This window comes from Manihot esculenta, chromosome 10, assembly GCF_001659605.2.
Source record: "Manihot esculenta cultivar AM560-2 chromosome 10, M.esculenta_v8, whole genome shotgun sequence".
In the NCBI taxonomy this organism is placed as follows: Eukaryota; Viridiplantae; Streptophyta; class Magnoliopsida; order Malpighiales; family Euphorbiaceae; genus Manihot; species Manihot esculenta.
Genome location: NC_035170.2, coordinates 5,827,508 through 5,853,908, shown reverse-complemented (window position 1 = coordinate 5,853,908; position 26,401 = coordinate 5,827,508). Strand labels below are relative to the sequence as shown.

Sequence of the window (26,401 nt, the reverse complement as noted above, 5' to 3'; positions counted from 1 at the left end):
TTTTTTTAATTTTCTTTTTCATTTCTCCTTTCCTTAGTTAGGTGACACATGGAAAGTAAAATTTGACTTTTATGTTTTAACTTTCCATATTAACACTTTAACCCACTAAACTTTTTACCATGTTTCAATTTAGTTTTTTAAACTTTCAATAATCATAGATTGACCTACGAAAATATGCTTTTATCCATTAGAAGTCCTTTTCACTTAAGCAAGCATGATGAATATAAACAAGCACCTCAAGCAAGCACGTCGGAAAACCCTAAGCACCTTTCGAAAGTGACTCGTTCCCGACTCGCTAATCACACTGTCTGCTTTATTTCTGAATACGTCTGTTTCTTTATTTGAGTTTTCTATGATTCAGTTATTAGCAGTTTAGAGTTATGCTAGCACATTCCCTAAGGCCACTTACTCTAGTAGTGAAATAGCCTAGCCCTACCTAGGGATGTCACTGCTCTAGCTATGTGTTTGAGGATGTTACAAAATTCCCGGTAACGGCGCCAATTTTTGATAGCGGTTGTCAAAGCCGTAAAAAATAAACCTATTAAACAATCAACAATTAACTTGTAGATAGTGGCAATAGGGTCAAACCACAGGGATTTGACACCAAAGATTTTCCTAATAATGACTAAGGCAAACAAATAACAAATAAATAAAAGAGGGGGTTTTGTTTTGATGGATTAAATCTAGAAAGCAATAATTTAAATAAGTGAGAATTTCAATAGGGGAAAGATTCTAGTTGAAATATGGATCTATTTCAGTTTGTTCAGAATTGATCATTGATTATTTAATACTCCTATTTTAATTCAATAAATTAGTTTTGGTTGTGGAAGACGCTTCTCACAACCAAATTCCTCCTTAGTTCTAGTTTGATTAGAAAACGTTCACTAATCAAACACTAGTCAACAAGTTGCCAAGAAACGTCCTTGGGGCTTTTAGCATCGAACAACTGTTAACTGCATTAAGACTTAGAGAAACCTAATTCTAACCTTGCCAACCGCGTGGTCAAGTTTAGATTATGCAACTTGATTAAATGTGTGTTTAAATAATCTAAGCAATTACAGACCTAAATTATTCAAACAATTGTTACTCAAGCAATTAAAAGCAAAGCAACAATTATAGAAAGATCAAATTGCATAAATATTGAAAATAAATAGAAGTTTAACAATGGAGATTTAAATCTCCCAATTCATCACAAATCTGAATTTTCCAACTTCAATTAGAAATGAATTGTTTTAGCCACTCATGGTGGACAAAAATACACAAAAGAAGAGAAGAAAAGAAGAAAGTAAGTTCTGTTGTATTTCTGCAGAATTCCCGAGGAGGAGAGGATGCTGAGATGATGTCCCTTTGCTGGTTTGGAGGCTGCTCTTTTATAGCTGAAGAATCCCATCCATCTAGGGTTTTGAAATCCTTTTTTGATTTGGTTTTTGATTCCTCTTTTGATGTTGAATTTAATTGCAAATGGAATTCCTTAGGTGAGAAACTCTTTCGTGGCTCTTGGAATTGTGTTGGCAGTGATTGAGTTGGATTTGGTCTTCTCAAAATTTGAATTTCGGTTCCCTGCACTTTTTCCGCCTCTGCTGTCTGTTTCTGCTGTCAGTGTGATTGGGGCAGTGATTTGGGCAGATCACTTGCCCCAATCGCTTTTCCGTGAGTCAGTCCAGTTTTTAGCTTTCTGTCTCTGCGAGTGATTTGGGCGGTGATTTGGGCAGATCGCTTGCCCAAATCACTTCTGCCTGTTGCCTCCAGGTTTCTGCTTCAGCTTGATCTGGGCAGTGTTTTGGCCAAATCACTCTGACCCAATCACTTTTCCAGCTTTTTCTTCACTTTTTCTCCAACTTTCCATTTTCTTCTTTTTCTATAAAAACATAACAAAAACATAAATTAAGCTAGAAAAATGTGTAATTAGACAGTAATAAATACACTAAAAATGTGGCTAAATTATGCTTGATCACCCTAGCAACTTTAATCTCTGACTGATGCCTTCATCTTTTGGAAATTGGCATCTACAGGTTCGCCTGTCGATTGCTAGCTCGGTAGCCTAACATGCGACATTTGTTTTTTGAGACTATCATCTGGATCATGGCCTGGCGGAACCTGCCTTGTGACCTGACATGAATGTCTTTTTTAGTGGGACTAACACCTAGTCTTTTGGCCTGGCAGAAATTCACCTTGAGTCCTGGCATGAATGCCTTGATTAGTGGGACCAACTCCTAGATTATAGCCTGATGGAACTCGCCTTGTAGCCTGATGGAACTCGCCTTGTAGCCTGATGGAACTCGCCTTGTAGCCTGGCATGAATGTCTTGATTAATGGGACGAACCCCAGATTGCGGCCTGGCGGAATCGGTCTTATGGCTGGCATGAATGCCATAATTAGTGGGACCAACGCCCGGATTGAGGCCTAATGGAACCCACCTTGTGGCATAGTATGAATACCTTGATTAGTGGAACTAATGCCTGGATTGCAGCCTAGCGAAACCTACCTTATGGCCTGGCATGAATGTCTTAATTAGTGGGACCAAAGCCCGAATTGTGCTCTAGCAAAGCCTGCCTTATGGCCCTCAATGAGTGCTCCTTAATCTTTGTTTTTTTTGAAGAAGATAATCCCATCATTCCTTGTCATTGTAGAGCACAATATATGAAAAAAAAAACCTCGTTAACTGTTATTAATAAAATTTTCTCAAATTATAAAAATTTCAGGAGTGGAAAATGACTCGACCATCTAACTTGACCAACTTACAGGACCCTAGGCGAATGACTTTCGAAATCCTAAATGGTCCTTTTTAGTTTCCGCACAACTTACCAGACCCGGCATTGTCGCTTGTTACATATGTTCTTTTAAGGACTAGGTCCCCCACATTAAAAGCACGCGACCTGACTTTACTGTTGAACAGTCTAGATATTTTATTTCTGTAAACTGCCATTCTGATCGTGGACTTTTCTCATAGAAATTCGGCTCGATCCAAATTGAATTGAATTTCTTTGGAATTTTCCGAAATCTCAGGGTGTTGTGTCGTGAATATGTTTTCTTGGATTTCTATGGGATAATTGTCTCGGCCTTGTACATAAGAGAAAAAGGCATTTCTCCTCTAGCTGTTCTTGGGGTTGTTCTATATGCCCATAGTATGTAGAGAAATTCCTTAGCCTAGTTGCCTTTGGCTTTGTCGAGCCTTTTTTTCAACCCTTATAGGATAGTCCTTTTCGTAACCTCAGTCATTCTATTGGTCTGAGGGTGATAGGTCGAGCTGAACCTTAAGTCAATGAAGGAGATAGCTTATTGGGTGGTGATGGACTGTGCTGTCTTAGCCTCGGCCCACTTGCTGAAATGATCCACTGCCATGATTATGAACTTCCTTGACCCGATTGCCTTCGAGAATGGGCCAAGGATGTCTATCCCCCATTGAAAGAAAGGCTAGGGGATTCCAGTGGCTGCTTGCATCTCTCCCGGGGACTTTGGGATATTCGCATGTACTTGACATATTCGACACTTCTAGACAAGCTGCTTCGCATTTTGCATTATCATTGGCCAATAATACCCTTGTCTGAATGCTTTCCAAGTGATCGTTTGAGCTCCTTCATGGCTTCTGAAATCACCTTTATGAATGTCTTTTAAGATTTACTGGCCTTCCTCCTCCGTAACACAATGCAGCCATGTAACGATCCGAAAATCGGACCGCTACCGGCGCTAGAATCCAGATCGGCATAAGGCCGCCGGGACCCGTAGCAAGCCTAACATACATCCTGAATACCTGTTAAATCCCATACATGATCAATCATATACATAAAACTTTAATCTTTTTCTTTCATTTACCAAGCTTAACCTGTGCATGCACAAACTCATAATCATAAAACCTCACACTGGAGCCCTCATCAAATACTCCAATGGGGTAACATATCATACATTAAGCTTGGTTTACATAAACATCATTAAAACATTTCATAGCTCATGTGAAAAAGGGATTAACTTTACATACTAGGGTCAAGCACAATTCTAATCCTCAATATCATCATTACATTACATGACTGTTCAACACTACATGACTGTTCAACACTTTACATTACAATGTCTTTTTCATGTCCACATCTAGCTATTACATAAAACATAACTTTACTCCTGCTGACATCCTAGTACATTTTAGTGGCTCCAGGGTGAACATTGTATCTGGCATTATGAACTTCCCTCATAATGTCTCTCTTCAGAGCTACGTTATCTGGTACACACAATCTATTTCCATAGCGGAAGATCCCCTTACTGTCAAATCTGAACCCTTCGTTCTTGCCTGACTGAACAGTCCTGGCAATCTTCACTAACTCCGGGTCCTCGTGCTGCTTCTGACCCACCTGCTCCAAAAACACAGGTGTTACTCTCATCTAGGCTATCAAAGCACCTGTACCAGATAACTCTAACTGTAGACCTTCATTAATGAGCTTATGGAACTCTCTCACCACCGATCTCCTCTCTGTTGTGATATGGGATAGACTGCCAAGTGATTTCCGGCTAAGGGCATCTGCCACAACATTCGCCTTACCCGGATAGTACTGAATCTTGCAATCATAGTCACTAAGCAGTTCTACCCATCTCCTCTGCCTCAGATTCAAATCCCTCTGACTCAAGATGTACTGCAAGCTTTTATGATCTGTGAAGATCTCACATTTAATCCCATAAAGGTAATGCCTCCACATCTTGAGTGCAAAGATCACAGCTGCCATCTCTAGGTCATGTGTAGGATAATTCAACTCATGCTTTTTCAGCTGTCTAGAAGCATAAGTAATTACCCTTTCATTCTGCATCAACACACAACCCAGTCCCACACGGGACGCATCACAATACACTGTGAAGTCTTCATTACTGGTGGGCAGAGCTAACACTGGTGCCGAAGTTAACCTCTTCTTTAGCTCTTCAAAACTCTCTTCACACTGGTCAGTCCACACAAACCTCTGATTCTTCTTAGTCAGTCTGGTCATAGGAGCTGCAATCTTAGAGAAGTCCTGAACGAACCTCCTGTAGTAACCTGCCAAACCCAAAAAGCTCTTGATCTCTGTCACTGCAGTGGGTCTAGGCCAGTTAGCTACAACTTCCACCTTCTTGGGGTCCACTTCAATTCTATTTTCTAACACAATATGCCCCAAGAATGAAATGCTCCTCAACCAGAACTCACACTTGGAGAACTTGGCATACAAGTCGTGTTCCCTCAAGGTCTGCAAGACTAACCTCAAATGATGGGCATGCTCCTCTGCATTCCTGGAATACACTAAGATATCATCTATGAAGACAATAACAAAGTGATCCAAGTACTGACTGAAAACTCCATTCATGAGGTCTATGAATGCTGCAGGGGCATTGGTTAACCCGAACGGCATTACAAGGAACTCATAATGCCCATATCTGGTCCTGAATGCCGTCTTCGGCACATCTTCTTCTCTTATTCTCAACTGATGATACCCAGACCTCAGATCTATCTTGGAGAAACAACCCGCTCCTGCTAGCTGGTCGAATAGATCATCGATCCTAGGTAGAGGGTACTTGTTCTTGGTAGTGACTTTGTTCAACTGCCTGTAGTCGATACAAAGTCTGAGGGATCCATCCTTCTTTCTCACAAATAGCACTAGAGCACCCCAAGGTGAGGTACTCAGTCGGATGAAGCCCTTATCTACCAGCTCTTGCAACTGCTCCTTCAGTTCCTTCAACTCTGCTGGCGCCATCCTGTAGGGAGGGATAGAGATCGGTCTGGTTCTAGACATCAGTTCTATTTCAAACTCTATCTCCCTAGCAGGTGGTAGTCCAGTTTTTGTTGAGGGAAGATGCCATGCCTGAGTTGAGGACCTCTTGTACAACCAACCATCAATTAGTGCATATTTAGAGGATTTTTTTATTACGTATTTGGCTGATAATTCATCGGCTGATAGATCATCTTGTGTCAAAAACTTATATATGAGTGTCATCCACGATTCCCCTTCCTCTATGGGAAAAGTCTCTTCTTCGTCAGTTGCTAGAGTGTGTAGTTCCTCAAACTGGAATGGTTGAGTCAGATGCTATTCACCCATAACTTCCATTTTGGCTACAAAATCCGCCTCTTTTGTAATACCTTGCTAGACTCCAGCATCGAAATTCCAATCTTTCGACGGAATCCCCGTTGGAACCCAGAATCCCGAAGCTGGAATCTCCTTAGGAAGGGTAAAATATAGTTTTTATAAAATGAATTTTGAAGATTTTAAGGTTTTAAGTTAAAAGAAAGAAAGAAAATAGTTTTGAAGGAAAACCCAGGTTCGGCCGCCAAACTTTCAAGTTTGGCCGCCGAAGGTGGTGCCACCGCGGGACCTCCTCTTTCGGCCCCCGAAGGTGGTTTATCCAACCATCTATAAGAGGCCTTCATCCCGAAAATAAGAGAGTTTCTCTCTCCATTTTCTTGCAGACATGAGTTCTTGCCATCCTTTGATATTTTTATTGTTTTTCCTTCAAATCTTTTAGAAATTCATGAGTTTTCTTTTGTTTTTGAAGATTTGAACTTGAATCCAAGTTTTGAAACCTTGGAGACCTTCGGAGACCATTTTACCTCATCTCCACATTGGGGTTGCTGTCACCTTTAGATCTTTAAGAGGTAAGCCTAGATCCTTGCTTTTTTTATATTTTAATCAATTTTTTAAAAGGGGTAAAGGGTTAAAAATGCATGAAATGGTTAGATATAAAGTTATAGGGTTTGAGTTGAGTTATTAATGAATGTTTGCTTTTATGTGTTTTTGTTGCTGCTTGTTGGGGATTAGGCTAGTTTTTATGCCCCTTATGCATGATGAATGAGTATGTATGCTTTTGAGGAGTTGAGTGTGAGGATTGGAGTGTTTTGATGGCTGTGTGCATAGGGCAAAATCGGGTTCTGCCTTACTGGAGAACCCAGGTTCGGCCGCCAAAGCAAGGTTCGGCCGCTGAACCTGCTTATGGAGGCAGCCTTTTGGCCGCCTAACCTGCCCCTAAAAGCATGAACTTTTTCCGAAAGTCCTTGACTTTCGGATCTGTGAAGAGCTTAGGCCGCCGAACCTGCCCCCGAAAGTCCCTGACTTTTGGATCTGTGAGAGACCTTCGGCCGCCGAACCTGCAGCCGAGCCTTCCTTTGATTGTTTTATGTGCATGTTTTGTATTGTCTTAGGGGGGGTTTTGGGGAGTTTCTTAAATTCATGTAATAGTTATGTTTAGTCCCTCATTTGAGTCTATATATGTAGGATCGGACCTGGGAGACCGTAGAGGCCTTCAGTGAGTTATCTGCGTCAGTGTTAGGCGAGCGTCAGCCAGAGGTGAGTAGAACTAAACTAATCTATGGTTTTAAAGTAATCAAACTTTTTAAGCATGTTCATGCATCACGAATGCCATGTTTATATATTAGGATGTTTTGCATTAGAAATTCACGAATATGATGCATTACATAACTTACTATTGATGTGGATGGATATTGGACGACCCACTAGCCCTCAAGATGATATGATATGATACAATACTGAAGTCCAGGTGAGGCCCATTCTACACCCCTGGCAATATGTAAGGAAAGTACAGGTGAGGCCCATTCTACGCCTCTGGCATTTTGGATATGTTATGTTATGTTTAAGCGAAAGTCCTGAAGAGCTCCGTCGAGGGCCGGGCACATTGGAATATGTAGAGGATTATTGGTGACAAGTCCATCTTGATGTGAATTGTTTGTGTTGTGACGCATTTCATATGAGCATATGTTTATTAAACTATTTTTATGTTCTGCTCACTAGGCTCTTGTAGCTTATCCCTTTCCCCTAACCCTAGGTTTGCAGGGTCAAAGATAGCTCGAGAAGTCGGCATAAGCTGGTATAGTTTAAAGTAATAGAATAGTTGTGGACATGTATTGTATAATGGATTAGAATTGTGCTTTGCCCTAGTTTTATCCTTGTAATCCTTGTTAACATGATCCTTATGTAAAAGTTTTATTTATGAGTTATGTTTGAACCAAGCTTGAGGCATGTAATGTTTACCATACTAGAGCATTTGATGAGGGCTCTAGTATTGGGTTTTATGTTTCAGTTTATGATACATGCACAGGTTGAACCATGGTTCATGGAATGTTTACGTTTATGTTGTCTTGTGTGATCATGTATGGGATTTTATCAGGTACCCAGTATGTATAATAGGCTTGCTACGGGTTCCAGTGACCTTAAGTCGATCTGAATCCTAGCGTCGGTAGCGGTCCAATTTTCGGGTCGTTACATCTTTGTTGTCACCTCTAGCCACCAGGCAGAGCTCGCAGCTGTCTGCCCGTCTTTGATCTTCTCCATTAAGGACTGAACCTTTTTCTCATATTTGACAAGGTTCGATTCTAGGACTTTAAATTGTCCCTGGCATTGATTAATAACTAACCATGAGTCAATAAAAATAGTAGATTTCTATATACCTAATTCTTTAATGATTCTCAGGGCCATTATTACAGCCTCATACTCCGCTACATTGTTGGTAGCGTTGAAGGCAAGTTTTGCCGCATACCGAAGCTTTATACTGGTTTGACTTTGCAAAAGGATCCCAATTCCAAAACTCTCAGCTTCGCAAGCTCTATCTACCCAAACCTTCCACTCCTCCATGGTTGATTCAGGGGATTCTAAAGGCTCTAATGGCGGAATCATTTTTGCGATAAAACTGGCTACTGCCTAGGGTTTTATGGCCTTCCTTGTGATGTACCTTATATCAAAGGCTGATAATATTACCACCCAGGTATATAGACGTCCTGATAGCTCTGGTCTATACAACACCTTTCACAGAGGATAATCTATCCTAATTTTTATGATATGTGACTCAAAGTATGGACATAACTTTGTGGCTGACATCAGGACTGCAAATGCTAACTTTTCGAGAGGAGGATAGTTCAGCATTGCCCCCTTTAAGACTCGGTTGGCATAATAGACTTAGCTTTGTTCTCCATTGTTCTCACGAATAAGTACCAAGCAAACTGTTTCCTACATCACATATAACTATAGAAACAAAAGCACACCTTTACTACCATATCATTCACGTACACTTCGACTGTTGACCCCACCATGTCTTTAAAGATGCCTGACACTAACCTTTGGTAAGTTGCCCCTGCGTTTTTGAGTCCAAAAGGCATCACCTTGTGACAGAAAACTCCTTCATTTATAATGAACGCAATATTCTCTGCATCCTTGGATTCCAGTATGATTTAGTGGTAACCTGAGATGGCATCAAGAAAGGAAACCACTGGGTTGACCTGAGGTCAAATCTACTAACCTGTCGACAGATGGTAATGGGTAATGATCTTTTGGACACACTTTATTCAAGTCAGTAAAATCCATTCACATTCTCCATTTCTCGTTGGCCTTCTTCACCAGGAATACATTGGTGAGCCATGTGGGATATCCGACTTCCTTTATTAACCCTGCACTTAACAGCTTGTTAACCTCTTCTTTGATCACCTGCTATCTCTACGATACAAACCTTCTTTTCTTTTGTTGGACTGGTTTGACTGCTTTGTCTATAGACAGCTTATGAGTGATGAGAGCCAGGTCTATCCCTGTTATATCTTTTGGAGACCAAGCAAAAGTGGTCACACAACATTTTAGCAACTCTATTAAATGATTCTTTGTTTCACCAGTTAACGTAGTATCAAACTATATCTTTTAATCCTTACCTAGCTGGACCTCTTCTACTGGATCTGTTGGCTTTGACTTTATGTGAGATTTTGATTTTTCTAGCAAGTTGATGGGCATTGTTGTTTTTCCAAGACTTTTTGTAGCGTGTCTATAACATTTTCTAGCCATCTTCAAGTTTTCTCGGGCTACTGCTAACCCCTCTGGAGCTAGTAACTTAAAACACATAATACCCATATTAATAAATATACTATGGCAGTTTAGAACTGAGCGGCTGAGTATTACATTATACGCAAGTGGTATATCTACCACCACAAACTACACATACAACTCCCGTTTATGCTTCTCATCATCCAGTATTAAGAGGAGGTTGATGGTACCCAATACTACCACAATCTTATCTCCTAATTCTACTAACGGATAGGAAATCTTCACAAGACTATTTTTATGCAATTCTAACTTATTAAAAACATTTAAGATGAGAAGATTAATATGTAACGACCCGAAAATCGAACCGCTACCGGCGCTAGGATTCAGGTCGACTTAAGGTCGCCGGAACCCGTAGCAAGCCTACTGTGCACTCTGTGTACCTGTTAAATCTCAGACATGATCATACATTTCCATAAAAATTTTGAACTTTTGCATTTACCAAGCTTGACCTGTGCATGCATGAACTCTGTGAACATAAAACCACATACTAGAGCTCTCATCATATGCTCTAGATGGGTCATCATCAAATAACAAGCTTGGTTCTCATCACAAAATACAATAAGACATAATGAAATGATCATGCACACAAGAGATAACATACTCTAGGGCCAAGCACAATACTATCTCCATATACATTACATCATCTCTATACATTACATTATCTCTGTGTTCAAGACATCATGTCCACTACTCTATACTATTACATAAACCTTTACCCTTGCTGCTACTCTGTCTTCTCTCAGGCCCTGAAAACATGGGGGTAGGGAGAAGGGTGAGCTACTAGAGCCCAGTGAGCCGAACAAGAAAAACATTTAATAAAACATGCTATCATGAAATGCGTCATAGCACAAGTAAAGCACATCATGGATGGACTGAATCAAAAATCCCTCTGCTCTGTGCCTGGCCCTCAAAGGAGCTCCTCAGGACTTCTGTTACATACAATATACACTGTGCCCGACTCTCAAAGAGCTCCTCAAGACTTCTGTTACATGGAAAATAATAATCAGAGGGCTAAAGGGTCTCCATGTTGTCCATCCCCATCGACAATAAACAATGCAATGCGTCACCTTCGTGAACACTAATGCAATACACCCTAGTATAACATGGCATTAATGATGCATGAATCATGCTCAAAGCTTTGCATTTATGTAAAAACACAGTTCAGTTCCACTCACCTCTAGCAACTGCTGGGCAGTCTCTGTATCTCTAACTCTGTGGGCCTCTTGGGTTCCTCGGGTCCGTACCTACACAGGTGGACTCAAATGAGAGACCGAACATACTCTAACATAGCTATAAACATCTCCCCAAAAACCCCCTAAAACATCATACACATGCATGGAAAAATGGGCAAAGGAAGGCTGGATAGGGGACGTTCAGCGGCACCTTCGGCGGCTGAAAGTCCCTTCCAGATCCGAAAGTCTAAACTTTCGGGGGCAAGGTTCGGGGGCTGAAGGACTTTCCAGAGCCGAAAGTCACCCACCTTCGGCGGCATGTTCGGCGGCCGAAACTCCCCTCTAGAGTCGAAAGTACAAACTTTCGGGGGCGAGTTTAGGCGGCCAGAACAGCCTCCTCAAGGGGTTCGGCGGCCGAACCTGAGTTTGCCAAGAAGGCAGAACTCGGGTCAAACATGCATACTCAGCCTCCAAAACCAAACCAAACACTCTCAACATGCAACCAACCTTTCATAACCATGCATATACCCTTATCCATGCATATAGGAGCTTAAAAACTAGTTTACACTCCACAAATAACATCAAAGCATCAAGCATGGCATATGAGCAATATACCCTAGATCCACTTAAACCATACCATCAAACTCCCTTAAACTCCTTAAAACATGCTTAAAACCTAAGGGGAGGTGAGGATCCATGCTTACCTCTTGAAGATCGAGAGGATCGATGGTCCTAACTCGGAGATGTGGAGGAAAACAATCCAAAATCTCCAAAACTCTCAACTTTGCCTTCTTTTGCTCAAAACTTCAAAAATACAAGTTAAAAACTCATTAAAGCTTGCATGATTTGAAGAACATGGTGAAAACAGCCAAAAGAGATCACAAACTCACCTTTGCACGAAAAGAGGGTGAAAACACACCCCATTTCCGGTCAAAGGAGCTTTTATAGGTGGCCAACCGACTCCCCTTCGGCGGCCAAAGATGCATGCGAAACCATGCAACGTTCGGCGGCCGAACCTGCAATTTTGCCTCCTTGGTCTTTTTCTTTTCAAAACTCAATTTTCTTGCTTAAAAACATAAAAACCTATAAAAACATTTTGAAATACCTCTGTATTACCTCTCTGGAAGGCTCCGACATCCGGGAAGTCCAGATTCCAACGGAGATTCCGCCGGAAAGTAGGAATTTCGGTACCGGTGTCTAGCCGGGTATTACATTCTCCCCCCCTTAAGAACATTCGTCCTCGAATGTTCCTCTCTAACACATGCATACTATAAACCATAACATGAACATAGCATAGCATAAAAACAACAACAAAAAAGAAGAACAAAACTCTAACCTTAAAAGAGGTAGGGGTATTGCTGGAGCATAGACTCCCGTGTCTCCCAGGTACACTCTTCTATATTATGGTGGTTCCACATGACTTTCACCATCGGGATCTCCTTGTTTCTCAATTTTCTGATCTGGGTGTCAATGATCCGCACTGGCTGCTCTACATAGGTGAGATCTCCAAGGATCTCTACATCTGGTTCACTCAGAACCCTTTCCGGATCTGACACAAACTTCCGTAGCATAGAAACGTGGAAAACCGGATGGATTCTTTCCATAGAAGCAGGTAAATCTAACTTGTACGACACATTCCTGACCTTCTGCAAAATCTCGAAGGGTCCGATGTACCGTGGAGCTAGCTTACCTTTCTTCCCAAAATAAACCACCCCTTTCATTGGAGACACCTTAAGCAATACCAGATCACCTTCTTGGAATTCTATATGCTTTCTGCGGACATCTGCATAACTCTTCTGCCGACTAACAGCAGTCTTGAGTCTCTCTCTGATAATGGGCACGACTCTGTTGGTAATCTCTACCAACTCAGGCCCTGCCAAGGACCTCTCTCCAACCTCTTCCCAACAAACAGGTGACCTGCACTTTCTCCCATAAAGAGCTTCATATGGAGCCATCCCTATGCTAGCATGATAGATGTTATTGTAGGCAAACTCCACTAAGGGTAGATGTTGCCTCCAAGAACTGCAAAAATCTAGCACACACATTCTGAGCATATCCTCTATGGTCTTAATGGTCCTCTCTGACTGTCTGTCAGTCTGTGGATGGAAAGCAGTACTAAAGTCCAACCTTGTGCCCATAGCATCTTGCAGACTCCGCCAAAACCTGGAGGTAAATTGGGGTCCCCTATCTGACACTATAGAAACGGGAGCCCCATGCAGCCTGACAACTTCCTCAACATACACCTGCGCCAATTTGTCCACAGAGTAGCCACTCCTGACGGGGATGAAGTGAGCAGATTTGGTCAGCATGTCCACAATCACCCAGATGGAGTCTAGTCTGTTAGACACTGCCGGTAACCCCACCACAAAATCCATAGCTATATTCTCCCATTTTCATTCTGAAATCGGCAGTGGGTTAAGCATTCCAGCCGGCTTCTGATGTTCTAGCTTCACCCTCTGACATACCTCGCAGGCTGACACAGACTGTGCTACTTCTCTCTTCATAGCTGGCCACCAATAAACCCTTTTCAGATCTTGATACATCTTGGTGGCTCCAGGGTGAACACTATACCTGGCATTATGAGCTTCTCTCATAATGTCTCCCTTCAGACTTATGTCATCTGGTACACATAATCTGTTCCCGTAGCGGAGGATCCCTTTGTCGTCGAATCTGAACTCATCACTCTTGCCTGACTGAACAGTCCTAGCAATCTTGACCAACTCTGGGTCCTCATGCTGTTTTTGAGCCACCTGGTCCAGAAACACGGGTGAGACTCTCAGCTGAGCTATCAAAGCACCTGCACCAGATAACGCTAACTGTAGCCCTTCATTAACGAGCTTATAGAACTCCCTCACCACCGGTCTCCTCTTTGCGGAGATATGGGACAAACTGCCAAGTAATTTCCGGCTTAGGGCATCTGCCACAATATTTGCCTTACCCGGATGGTACTGGATCTTGCAATCATAGTCACTAAGCAGTTCTACCCATCTCCTCTGTCTCAAATTCAACTCTCTCTGACTCAAGATGTGCTGCAGGCTCTTATGATCTGTAAAGATCTCACATTTAACCCCATAGAGGTAATGCCTCCACATCTTGAGTGCAAAGATCACATCTGCCATCTCAAGGTCATGTGTAGGATAGTTTAACTCATGCTTCTTCAGCTGTCTCGAAGCATAAGCAATCACTCTGTCATTCTGCATCAACACACAACCCAGTCCCACTCGGGACGCATCACAGAATACTGTGAAGTCTTCATTACTGATAGGCAGAGCTAACACCGGTGCTGAAGTCAATCTCTTCTTTAGCTCTTCAAAACTCTCTTCGCACTGGTCAGACCATGTAAACCTCTGGTTTTTCCTGGTTAATCTGGTCATAGGAGCAGCAATTTTAGAGAAGTCCTGAACGAACCTCCTATAGTAGCCTGCTAAACCCATAAAGCTCTTAATCTCTGTCACTGTGGTGGGTCTAGGCCAGCTAGCTATAGCCTCTATCTTCTTGGGGTCTACCGCTATTCCTTGGTCTGACACAACATGCCCTAAGAAAGAAATGCTCCTCAGCCAGAACTCACACTTGGAGAACTTGGCATACAAGCCATGCTCTCTCAAAGTCCACAAAACTATCCTCAGATGATGGGCATGCTCCTCTGCATTTCTGGAATACACCAAAATATCATCTATGAAGACAATAACAAAGTGATCCAGATACTGTTTGAAAACTCTGTTCATAAGATCCATGAATGCTGCAGGGGCATTAGTTAACCCGAACGGCATTACCAGGAACTCAAAATGCCCATATCTGGTCCTGAATGCTGTCTTTGGCACATCCTCTTCTCTGATTCTCAACTGGTGATACCCTGATCTCAGATCTATTTTAGAAAAGCAACCTGCTCCTACTAGCTGGTCAAATAGATCGTCGATTCTGGGTAGAGGATACATATTTTTGGTAGTAACTTTGTTCAACTGCCTGTAGTCGATACAAAGTCTAAGAGATCCATCCTTCTTTCGTACAAATAGCACTGGAGCACCCCAAGGTGAGGTACTCGGTCGGATGAAACCCTTATCTACCAACTCTTGCAACTATTCTTTTAACTCTGATAACTCTACTGGTGCCATCCTATGGGGAGGGATAGAGATCGGTCTGGTACCAGGCAATAACTCTATTTCGAACTCTATTTTCGTATCAGGTGGTAGTCCTGGAAGTTCATCTGGGAACACATCTAGAAATTCTCTGACTACGGGCACTGAGGCGAGTTTTCTAACCTGACTATCAAACTCTCTAACATGAGCTAGAAACCCCTGACACCCTCTCTTGAGCAACCTATGAGCCTGTAGGGCTGATATCAAACCTCTAGGCGTACCCCTCCTGTCTCCTCTGAAGACAAACTCTAATCCATCCTGATCTCTGAACCTGACTACTTTGTCTCTTCAGTCCAAGGTAGCACCATAAGCAGATAGCCAATCCATCCCTAGAATGATATCAAAATCCGTCAAATCTAGAACCACAAGGTCGGCTGGAAGGCATCTACCATCTATAAACACTGGACAATGACGGCAGACTGACTCTGCCACTGATGGATCGCACTTGGGCCCACTGACCCAAAGGGGACACTCTAACCCAGAAGTCATCAAACCCACTCTCTCTATGGCTCTCAGAGCAACAAATGAATGAGAAGCACCGGGGTCTAATAAAGCATACACATCAGAACAACCAATGATGAGGGTACCTGACACCACGGTGTTAGACGTGTTTGCCTCCTGCTGTGTCATAGTGAAGATCCGAGCTGGAGCTGAAGGACCTTCACCACGGGAACCTGCTGAAGAAGAGGCTGCCCCTCTCCCTCTGCCTCTACCCTGAGTCGTGGCTGGAGCTGATGCTGTGGCATACTGCCTGGAGCTGTCTGATGGGACGGTGCTGTAAAGGCTGCCCTAGGACACTCACGAGCTATGTGTCCCTCCTGACCGCACCTGAAACAAGTTGTAGTCCCGAGACGACAAACTCCCCTGTGCGGCTTACCGCACCTCATACACTCTAGAACCTCTGTGCCTGAGCTCGAGCCACCTCCTAATCCCGGACCTGACTTTAGCTTATTCCAGAACTTGTTCTTCTTTGGATTCTTAGTGGAGCCACTCCACTTTTTACTGCCTGAAGCTGCTGCACTCTGAGAAGAGGGATCTGACTTACCCCTGCTTGGGGTCTTAGAACCCGAAGACTGTGCCACCGGCTGTTTCACTGTCCCCTGTATAATGGCACTAGCCTCCATCTTTCGAGCTATATCCACCACAGTGTGGAAACTCTCCCTCTCTGCTGCTAGGATCAAGGAGGAATACCTAGGATGAAGCCTCATGGTATATCTCCTAGCCTTCTTCTGATCTGTGTCATAGGCTTGACCCACATACTGCAGTAACTCCAAGAACCTGTCAGTATACTCATCAACACTCATATCATCTGTCTGTCGTAGCTGTTCAAACTCTATCATCTTTAGCTCTCGGGAACTATCTGGAAAAGCCCATCCAGCAAACTCATTTGCAAACTCCCCCCAGGTCATGTTATCCAGTCTAGGGTCCACATAGTTATTAAACCACTCTTTTGCTTTCTTGCACTTCAGAGTGAACCCCGCCATCTGAATGGCTCTGGTATCATCTGCCCCCAGCTCATCTGCTATCATTTTCACCATTTTGAGATACTCAAACGGATCATTTCCTGGTTTGTACTTAGGAGCATCCAACTTCAAGTAATCGGTCATCTTTACCTTGCTCCTCTCAGATGGGCCAGGTTGAGGTGTTTGGACAACCGGGGCTACTGGTTCTGCTGGTGGTGGAGGAGGTGCAGAACTCCCTGGAGTAGGGTGTGCTGGACTTGGGTAGAAGGGTGAGGGTGGATACATGGGGTACTGTGGATATGGTGGGTAAAAAGGTGGATAAGGCATAAAGGTGGGATATGGGTTAAAACTAGGATAATCCGATGTACCCCCCATCGAATACTCTGGGCCCTGTGGAAAGGGCTGGTATTGGAGTGGATAACCAAACTCCGAGGCCTGAGCGCCTCCAAATGATGATCCCATACCCTCCTCAGACATGCCAACACCCAACCCTCCATCTCTTCTCTGGTCAACATCCATTGCTTCCCTCCCATCACTTGATCTTCTACCCTGCTCTGTTTCCCTTTTGCTTTCATCAAAAGACCTTCTAGGGTCCCTTGATGTTCTTTCTCTGCCTGTCTTCTGAGACATTGCCCTTAGCAAAGCAAGGAGACAAGCATCCATGCCCTCATTCTCTGGTGGAGCTCCAGTCAATCTAGCAGATCGATGAGTCCCTCTCATTCTATCTTCTGAAAACATAACATGTACACATAAACATTAGCATCATATGGTCCATGTGGAAACACATGAACCCTCATCTCATACATAGCATATCATTAAATGCACATGCATGAACTCATGGCATTACACATCATGATCAAGACAGGACTCTATATCCTATCCTAGTGGACATGATCTTTTCTATTGTGCTTGCCCTTTCTATAACCTCTATGAGCCCGACACTATAGGTCCGATCATATGAACCTAGGGCTCTGATACTAATCTGTAATGACCCGGAAACCGGACCGCTACCGGCGCTAGGATTCAAGTCGACTTAAGGTCGCCGGAACCTGTAGCAAGCCTACTGTGCACTCTGTGTACCTGTTAAATCCCAAACATGATTATACAATTCCATAAAAATTTTGAACTTTTGCATTTACCAAGCTTGACCTGTGCATGCATGAACTCTGTGAACATAAAACCACATACTAGAGCTCTCATCATATGCTCTAGATGGGTCATCATCAAATAACAAGCTTGGTTCTCATCACAAAATACAATAAGACATAATGAAATGATCATGCACACAAGAGATAACATACTCTAGGGCCAAGCACAATACTATCTCCATATACATTACATCATCTCTATACATTACATTATCTCTGTGTTCAAGACATCATGTCCACTACTCTATACTATTACATAAACCTTTACCCTTGCTGCTACTCTGTCTTCTCTCAGGCTCTGAAAACATGGGGGTAGGGAGAGGGGTGAGCTACTAGAGCCCAGTGAGCCGAACAAGAAAAACATTTAATAAAACATGCTATCATGAAATGCGACATAGCACAAGTAAAGCACATCATGGATGGACTGAACCAAAAATCCCTCTGCTCTGTGCCCGGCCCTCAAAGGAGCTCCTCAGGACTTCTGTTACATACAATATACACTGTGCCCGGCTCTCAAAGAGCTCCTCAGGACTTCTATTACATGGAAAATAATAATCAGAGGGCTAAAGGGTCTCCATGTTGTCCATCCCCATCGACAATAAACAATGCAATGCGTCACCTTCATGAACACTAATGCAATACACCCTAGTATAACATGACATTTATGATGCATGAATCATGCTCAAAGCTTTGCATTTATGTAAAAACACAGTTCAGTTCCACTCACCTCTAGCAACTGCTGGACAGTCTCTGTATCTCTAACTCTGTGGGCCTCTTGGGTTCCTCGGGTCCGTACCTACACAGGTGAACTCAAATGAGGGACCGAACATACTCTAACATAGCTATAAACATCTCCCCAAAAACCCCTTAAAACATCATACACATGCATGGAAAAATGGGCAAAGGAAGGCTGGACAGGGGACGTTCGGCGGCACCTTCGGCGGCCGAACCCCTCTCTAGATCCAAAAGTCATGCACTTTCGGCGGTACCTTCGGCGGCCGAAACTCCCTTCCAGATTCGAAAGTCTAAACTTTCGGGGGCAAGGTTCGGGGGCTGAAGGACTTTCCAGAGCCGAAAGTCACCCACCTTCGGCGGCATGTTCGGCGGCCGAAACTCCCCTCCAGAGTCGAAAGTCCAAACTTTCGGGAGCGAGTTTAGGCGGCCAGAACAGCCTCCTCAAGGGGTTCGGCGGCCGAACCTTGTTTCGGGGGCCGAACCTTGCTTCGGCGGCCGAACCTGAGTTTGCCAAGAAGGCAGAACTCGGGTCAAACATGCATACTCAGCCTCCAAAACCAAACCAAACACTCTCAACATGCAACCAACCTTTCATAACCATGCATATACCCTTATCCATGCATATAGGAGCTTAAAAACTAGTTTACACTCCACAAATAACATCAAAGCATCAAGCATGGCATATAAGCAATATACCCTAGATCCACTTAAACCATACCATCAAACTCCCTTAAACTCCTTAAAACATGCTTAAAACCTAAGGGGAGGTGAGGATCCATGCTTACCTCTTGAAGATCGAGAGGATCGATGGTCCTAACTTGGAGATGTGGAGGAAAACAATCCAAAATCTCCAAAACTCTCAACTTTACCTTCTTTTGCTCAAAACTTCAAAAACACAAGTTAAAAACTCATTAAAGCTTGCATGATTTAAAGAACATGGTGAAAACAACCAAAGGAGATCACAAACTCACCTTTGCACGAAAAGAGGGTGAAAACACACCCCATTTCCGGTCAAAGGAGCTTTTATAGGAGGCCAACCGACTCCCCTTCGGCAGCCAAAGCTGCATGCGAAACCATGCAACGTTCGGCAGCCGAACTTCTCTTTCGGCGGTCGAACCTGCAATTTTGCCTCCTTGGTCTTTTTCTTTTCAAAACTCAATTTTCTTGCTTAAAAACATAAAAACCTATAAAAACATTTTGAAAAAACCTCTGTATTACCTCTCTGGAAGGCTCCGACATCCGGGAAGTCCAGATTCCAACGGAGATTCCGCCGGAAAGTAGGAATTTCGGTACCGGTATCTAGCCGGGTATTACATAATAGAACTACCTGTATCCACCAATACTCGCCTTACTCCATACTTGTTTAGAAGGATCTTATGACCAGTGGGTCGTTTTGAAAGAATCCTATCACTTTGTCTGCAGGTCCAAACTTTACTTCCTGTTTGGTCCATGGCTCCTATTCAATTGATAGGACGTCTTGTACTACTCGTTTATTTTTTTCCTTTACCATCATTAGGCCATCCTGCAATGACATGTATGATCCCATCCATTTTGAGAAAGAGGAGAAAGATTTCTTTCTTAGAGAAAAGGAATAAGAGATCGATTTTAATCCAAATGAACAGAAAGAATTTAATAGACCTTATGGCAATGAAATCAAATGATGCGGCCGAAAAGAGAGCTACATTGTGATTGGCTAAACCTGCAAAAACGAGAACGTGAGGTGGTTGGCGCCTATGGCAACCACTCTGACACTCAAGTCAGTAAACTGGAGAATAGGGTGAATGTAGAACTTAAGAGTAATTGTGTAAAAAATTGTGTACGTTTATCTCAATGATCATTTGGCTTTTATAATATAAGAGAACTGAGTTAAATATAGCAGTTCATGATAATTTAGCGATGATGTGGCCGACTGCTTGTTAAAGAATCTCATCGGTTTAACTGGTCGATAATCATGTGATTAAAGGCGTAACAGGAGTCTACAGGATTGTGACCGCTAATGGTAAATTTATACTAAGACTTGACCTATATATGAGAGGGTGAATCTTGATGATGAATCGAGTATCACGGTTTCGAGTATTTCTTTTCTCAGGTGAGACCACGTTCCAGATTATCGGACCTTTACCAAGTGGCCCTATTTTGTAGCGATAGCACATGACTTATTTTGAACTATTGTTATGTAATATCAATTACTATAGTATAAAAAGAAAAGTGAATAATAATTTTGCGATAACAAAAAAATAGATAAAAATTATAGGATGAAAAAATATTTAAAAAGTAATTATAGAAAATAATGAATATTTTCTCTTTCCTTTGTTTGAAGCGAGAGGAAAAAATAAAAGGGAGATAAAAGAAAATAACTTATTTTCCTTAAATAAGTGTACTTTTTATTTTAAATTTATATTTATATTTCTATATGAAAAATAAAAAATAAAAAGAATAAAAAAAAAGTGTAATTATAAATTTATAAACATATCATAATTTTCTTTCCATCTTATCTCCATCCACACAAAGAGAAAATAATATATTCTCCTTACCCTCCATTTTATTTTTCATTAATCCAAATAAAAAAAATAACATAAAAAAATATTCTTTTATTTTTCTTCCCCTCTAGAAAATTATCCCATTAAAGTCTAAAATTAGACTAAATTGATAAAATATAATAATGGATAAAAGCATAATTATTTTATTTTTTATTTTAATAAATTTTAGTTTAACATTAAAAATTTTAAAATTAAATAATTTTACTCAAATAATTATATATATGAGTTAGATGATAAATTTATAAAGAAATAAAACTTTAAATTTTAATGAATCAAATATCAATAAATTTAAAAATATAAACCAACCTGACTCATATTTTACAAAGGGTAAACTCAATTTATGAAATTTATATAAAATTAAACTCGATTTTAATTTTCTTATCACACATTAAATTCAATCTCTTCAATAAGTTAATTTACAAATTTGTTTATAAATTTAAAAATAAATCGAATATCGATGAGATCAAACTTATTCATTTTCCAAACAAGTAAAAATTAAAAGCTAAGGCTAAAAATTAAGCTAACCTCAGTTTGGTTAGAAAATAAATATAGCTTAATCAAATTTTTTATCAATTTAAATCTCCAATAATCTATAAATAACTTGATTTATTTACCCCAGTTTAACCTTTTAATTAAAAAAATGTGAGGAAAGTGCAATGGGAATTTAAAATTGGAAGAAGTCTTAACTACCACCAGTATCATCTGCAGTCCAGATGGTTTCCTTTTTATATATATAATTTATAATTTATAATATTATATATCAGAATTTTAAATGTTTATAATTAAAAGTGTTTTTAATTAAATTATATATATTTTAAGAGTTAATTTTTAATGAAATGACGTAAATTTCTATTTTTTAATTAGAAATTTCGAGTTTAAATCAGAGTATTTTTAAAAAATTCAAATAGGAGCATTTTACTACCTTAATTAGCTTACTCGGCATAAATTTAAATTAATTAAATTAATAAATTTCAGTTATGAAATGATTTATAAAAAAAAAACTCACTTCACATTTAATTTACAAGATTAAATTTAATTGATGTTTTTCTTAATTCTCATAATTGAGAATATGATAAGTGAAAAAATTGAATTTTGTTTACCTCAAAGGATTACTTTTTAAAAAGACAGAAATTCTTAATAGTGTGATTTTATGATATTAATTTTTTTTAATACATGATTTATTTTAAAAAATAAAAATTGTAAAAAAAGGTGCAGCAGTATAAAATTTCAAACGTTTTTTTTTTTCTCCTATTCTAAAAGAATATTTTTAATTTATGGAATAAAATAATTTATAGCTATCTTAAAAAAGAAATAAATAAATGGTAAGAAAGGTCAAAGACAACAAACTTTTGTTAACTCGAGGGTTGTGGGATCTCAATACTCCAGAGATAAAGTTAATAATTTAAACCTTACAAAGGATTAACTCGGTCCACTTGTTGTGAGACATGTTAGTTATCTTCTGTTTAAACTTTCTACTTTTATTTGATAATTTTATTAAGATATTTATATAAAAATTTATTAATATATTTTATTTTTTAAAATTTAAATTAAATAATAATAAAATAAATTATTTTATTATAAAATATTTTTTCTAGAGATTACTTTTAAAAAATATAAAAATTTATAATTTAGTCCCTAAATATTACTATTATTAACAAATCAATTCTTACATTTTCAGAAATCTATTAAAATATTTTTATCTTTTTTTTCGTTAACAAAAAAGTTCTTCCATCTATTTTTTTCATTAAATATATAATAAAAGACCAAATTACTTCATTCTTTTCCTTCTTCTCCTCCTCCTCCTATTTCTTCATGGATTCTTCCTCTTCTTTTTTTTTTTAGTTTTTTTTTTCTTTTTTGATTCTTTTTTAATTTTTCTTGGAAGCAGCAATTCTTTTTTTTTTCTTTTTCTTCTTCTTCTTTTTTCTTCCTTTTCTCTTTCATCATCATCTATTTCTTTTTTTTTCTCTTTTTTTAAAGAAAAGGAGAATATACTATTTCGTTGACGGAAAAAAACGATAAAAGACGTTTTAATAGATATAAGAAAAGATAAAGATATTTTAATAGATTTCTGAAAATATAAGAACTAATTTATTAATAATAGCAATATTGAACTAAATAAGAGATTTTATTTAAGGAAAAATCTGAATTTTAAAAATTTTCTCTCTCATTCTTTATCTATTTTTTATCTATTTTTAATAGAGAAAATGATGGAAAAACTAATTCATTGATAGAGAGAAAATATAAAGATGTTTTAATTAGTTTTTAAAAATATAGGAATTGACTTATTAATAATTACAATATCCAGGAACTAAACTATAAATTTTTTTAAAAAAAATTTTGAAAAGTATTTTAAAAAATATTTTTCAGAAATAAATAGTGACCGAAGTAATAAAATGAAAATTTTAAGGGTAAATTTTTTTTTAAGTTTTAAAACCAATTTTAAACCAATAGGGGATTAGTCTTAATTGTCAACACCATAATTAATTAATCCAATGTTTAGATATGGTTATCTAGTAATTTGCCAAAAGAGTTGATCTTGCAAAGCGTGTGGGACCAAATTTGCAAATCAAAGCCTCACAATCACAGGCATGTGCACAGCATGATGAAGATAGTTACACCAGTCATTTAAAAGTAGAACAACCATACATGTCTTTATTGTAGCTCCTAGATTTTTTATTGACTTTGTGGGATTTTTGGTCTAAACCAAACAATGACCATCACCCTCTCCCTACAGTCGGATGCTGTGAATCGATTACGCTGGAATTTACATAACTACTGCGAAAATTGCCCAAATCCCAAAATGTAGTAATTATAAAAGTAATTTGGATTACAGAAAATTTATCATAAGGAGCATGAAATTAAATTATTAATTGATGATTTTGTGATTGGTTTAGCTCAGAGCATTAGTCATGATAGTGGGATCAAATTAGATGCACTAATAGTGGCAGATGCTAAGCACGAATGGTGGGTGTGCTTCATGAAAAGGGAAAAATCTCTGTGAAGATTTATGATTGCTTGTTATGGTCATACTTAACCATGATTGCTCTACTTTACCTTAACAGAAAAAGCAAAAGCAATTACAAGAAATAATCTGAACTATACACAGCAAAAAGATATATCTCTATAATTTATATCTCAAAAACCAAATTCACATTGACATAATCAAGTTCCTGACAGGCTAGAAAAGTTAGAAATTTCCATTCTAAGGGAAAAATAGAGTAAAATTTTCAGACTGGTACATGATAGATTGCCATCCTTGCCATTCTGATTACCTTATCAATATGTATCAGAATGAAAAGGATGGTCATTGATCTATTTATACTAAAGAACTGTCTAAATACTAAATAAAAAGTTCTGATCAATGGAGAGCAAGCTTCTGATGCTTGTTGTTAGGAGATGAAGAAGAAGAATCAGGAAGTGATTCAGAGAGGTCCAGACTCCTCTTCTTGCTGAAACAAGCATTCAAATTGTTGAAAGAGTCGTAGTGAATTAGTCGAGCCGTCGGAGAAGAAATGATGACAGGTGGGATATCAATGGAGTCTAGTTGTGGAGGTGGGTGCTGCCATTGAGGGAGAGGTCCAGCCAGTAGAAGGTTCTGCAGAAGAGGGCCAGCTTCTTTCACAGCCTGCAGAAGCTTCCCTTTCTTAGGCAATGGCCTATCAGCTGCTAACTTTAGTATCAATTTTGGCTGCTGAAGAATTGAGTCACTAAACTGTGAGGGTATGTGATTGTTGGATTCATCATCTTCACTGCTAGAAGATCCAGAGAGTGGAGGAGGGGCTTCTTGATTGAGAGTTTGCATTTCTTCTTGCAGCAGTAGCTGCTGCTGCAACTGCTGATTCTGCAGATTATGAGGCTCCTGCTGATTCTTTAGCCCTAGTTGTTGTTGGAGAGCAAGTTTTTCAAGCATAAGCTTTTGGCATTCTTCTTGTGCTTCATTTCTTTCTTCGATAGTCCTGTTTAAAAGATCATTGATATGGAGTATCTCTAATTCTCTTCTTGTGATCTCTTCCTTGGCTGAAAAAGTAGTTGCCTCTAGCTCGGTTATGTACAAGAGACAATGTCTCAGCTCTTCAATCTCCTGTCAAATTTAACAAAATTAGCCAAACCCCATTTCTCAAAAACAACTTTGAAGTAAAAAAAAAAAAAAAAAGAAGGTTCAAGAACAAGTGCAGTACAGTTACCTCATCTTGGTAGAAATAGGCCAAGCTTAAAGGACTGCAGTGATCCTCCATCTTTTAACTAGAATCACCTGAAGGGGAAGGGCTGGAAAGTTGAAAGAGAGTTGTGGGTGTTCAACTTCTTATATAAGTTGAAGCACTTGGGGTGGCTACCTCTCCTTTTTATTCTATCATGGGACATGAGGGGTTAGACAAAAATACAATAAAGTCCAAAAAAAAAAAAAAGAAAAGGGCAACTGCAAGTGTAATGTTTTTGCATTAGATTTTGGGTGAAGGAATTATTTGGATAGATACTTTAATTAACAAAATCCCTTTTTTTTTTAATAAAAATCAACAATGAAATTGATTTTTTTTTTTTTTTGAGGGAGATAATGGATGGTAGGGTACGGTAGGGTAATCAAGTATCCAACTGCTTGTGCTTTTAGAAAACAAAGCTAACATTTAAGGGCAAAAAGGTGTAGCGGCTTCCAATTTGACCAATCCAAAATACACTCTTTTTGTTTTCCTTTTTGGTAGATACTAGAAGGGCAAGATCAAATTTTAAAAAAAGTTAAAAATATTAAATTTTATTTTTTTATTCAATTTTATTCATTAATTATTATTAAAATATTTCTGATTTAAAATATTTTAAAATATTTTTTAAAATTAATAAATCAAAAGAATTAAATTATAAATTTTCCTTTAATCTATGCACACTATAATAATTCTCGTCTGTTTTATGTCTTCCCCCTCGTTTGCAGCTTTTGTTTTTCTGCTATGATATAGATGTGGGCCATTTTGCGTGGTGCATTTGCAGTTTGATACGTCATAATCTTTGGCCTAAAATGTAATTTTTATTCACATAATTATGAATTAATTTAACTCGATTTCAATTTTTTTTTCTAAATTAATGCATTTTAGATGAACAATAAAAAAAATTCAGGTAAATTACTTGATTTAATTAAAAAATCAAGAAGTTGAATTTCTTAATTTTTAAGTAGAAAACGCGATCTAATCTGATAAAAAAAGATTTGGACACCTCAAACATCCGGTTCATCGTCAAACTCGTCTTTCCCTCGACAGAGCGAGTCTCGATATAAAGTTATCGTTATAAAGTACAACCTAGTGTATTTCCGTTATGCTCGTAATTGCGGGATTACTAACATTTTACATGATAATATCCCTTATCAAGCAGTCTACCAGATCATCGTCGGATTATCGGA

The 26,401-nt window shown here is 39.4% G+C and overlaps 1 protein-coding gene across 1 annotated transcript; it reads right to left on the bottom strand.

Moving 5' to 3' along the window:
* Positions 1–24,194: 24,194 nt before the first annotated feature.
* On the bottom strand, positions 24,195–25,339 carry LOC110625017. Its single transcript, XM_043960812.1, has 2 exons — positions 25,203–25,339; positions 24,195–25,099 (listed from the first exon to the last, which is right to left on the bottom strand). The coding sequence occupies exons 1-2, from the start codon at positions 25,251–25,253 to the stop codon at positions 24,377–24,379; spliced, it is 774 nt and encodes a 257-aa protein (XP_043816747.1). The 5' UTR covers positions 25,254–25,339; the 3' UTR covers positions 24,195–24,376.
* Positions 25,340–26,401: the final 1,062 nt, after the last annotated feature.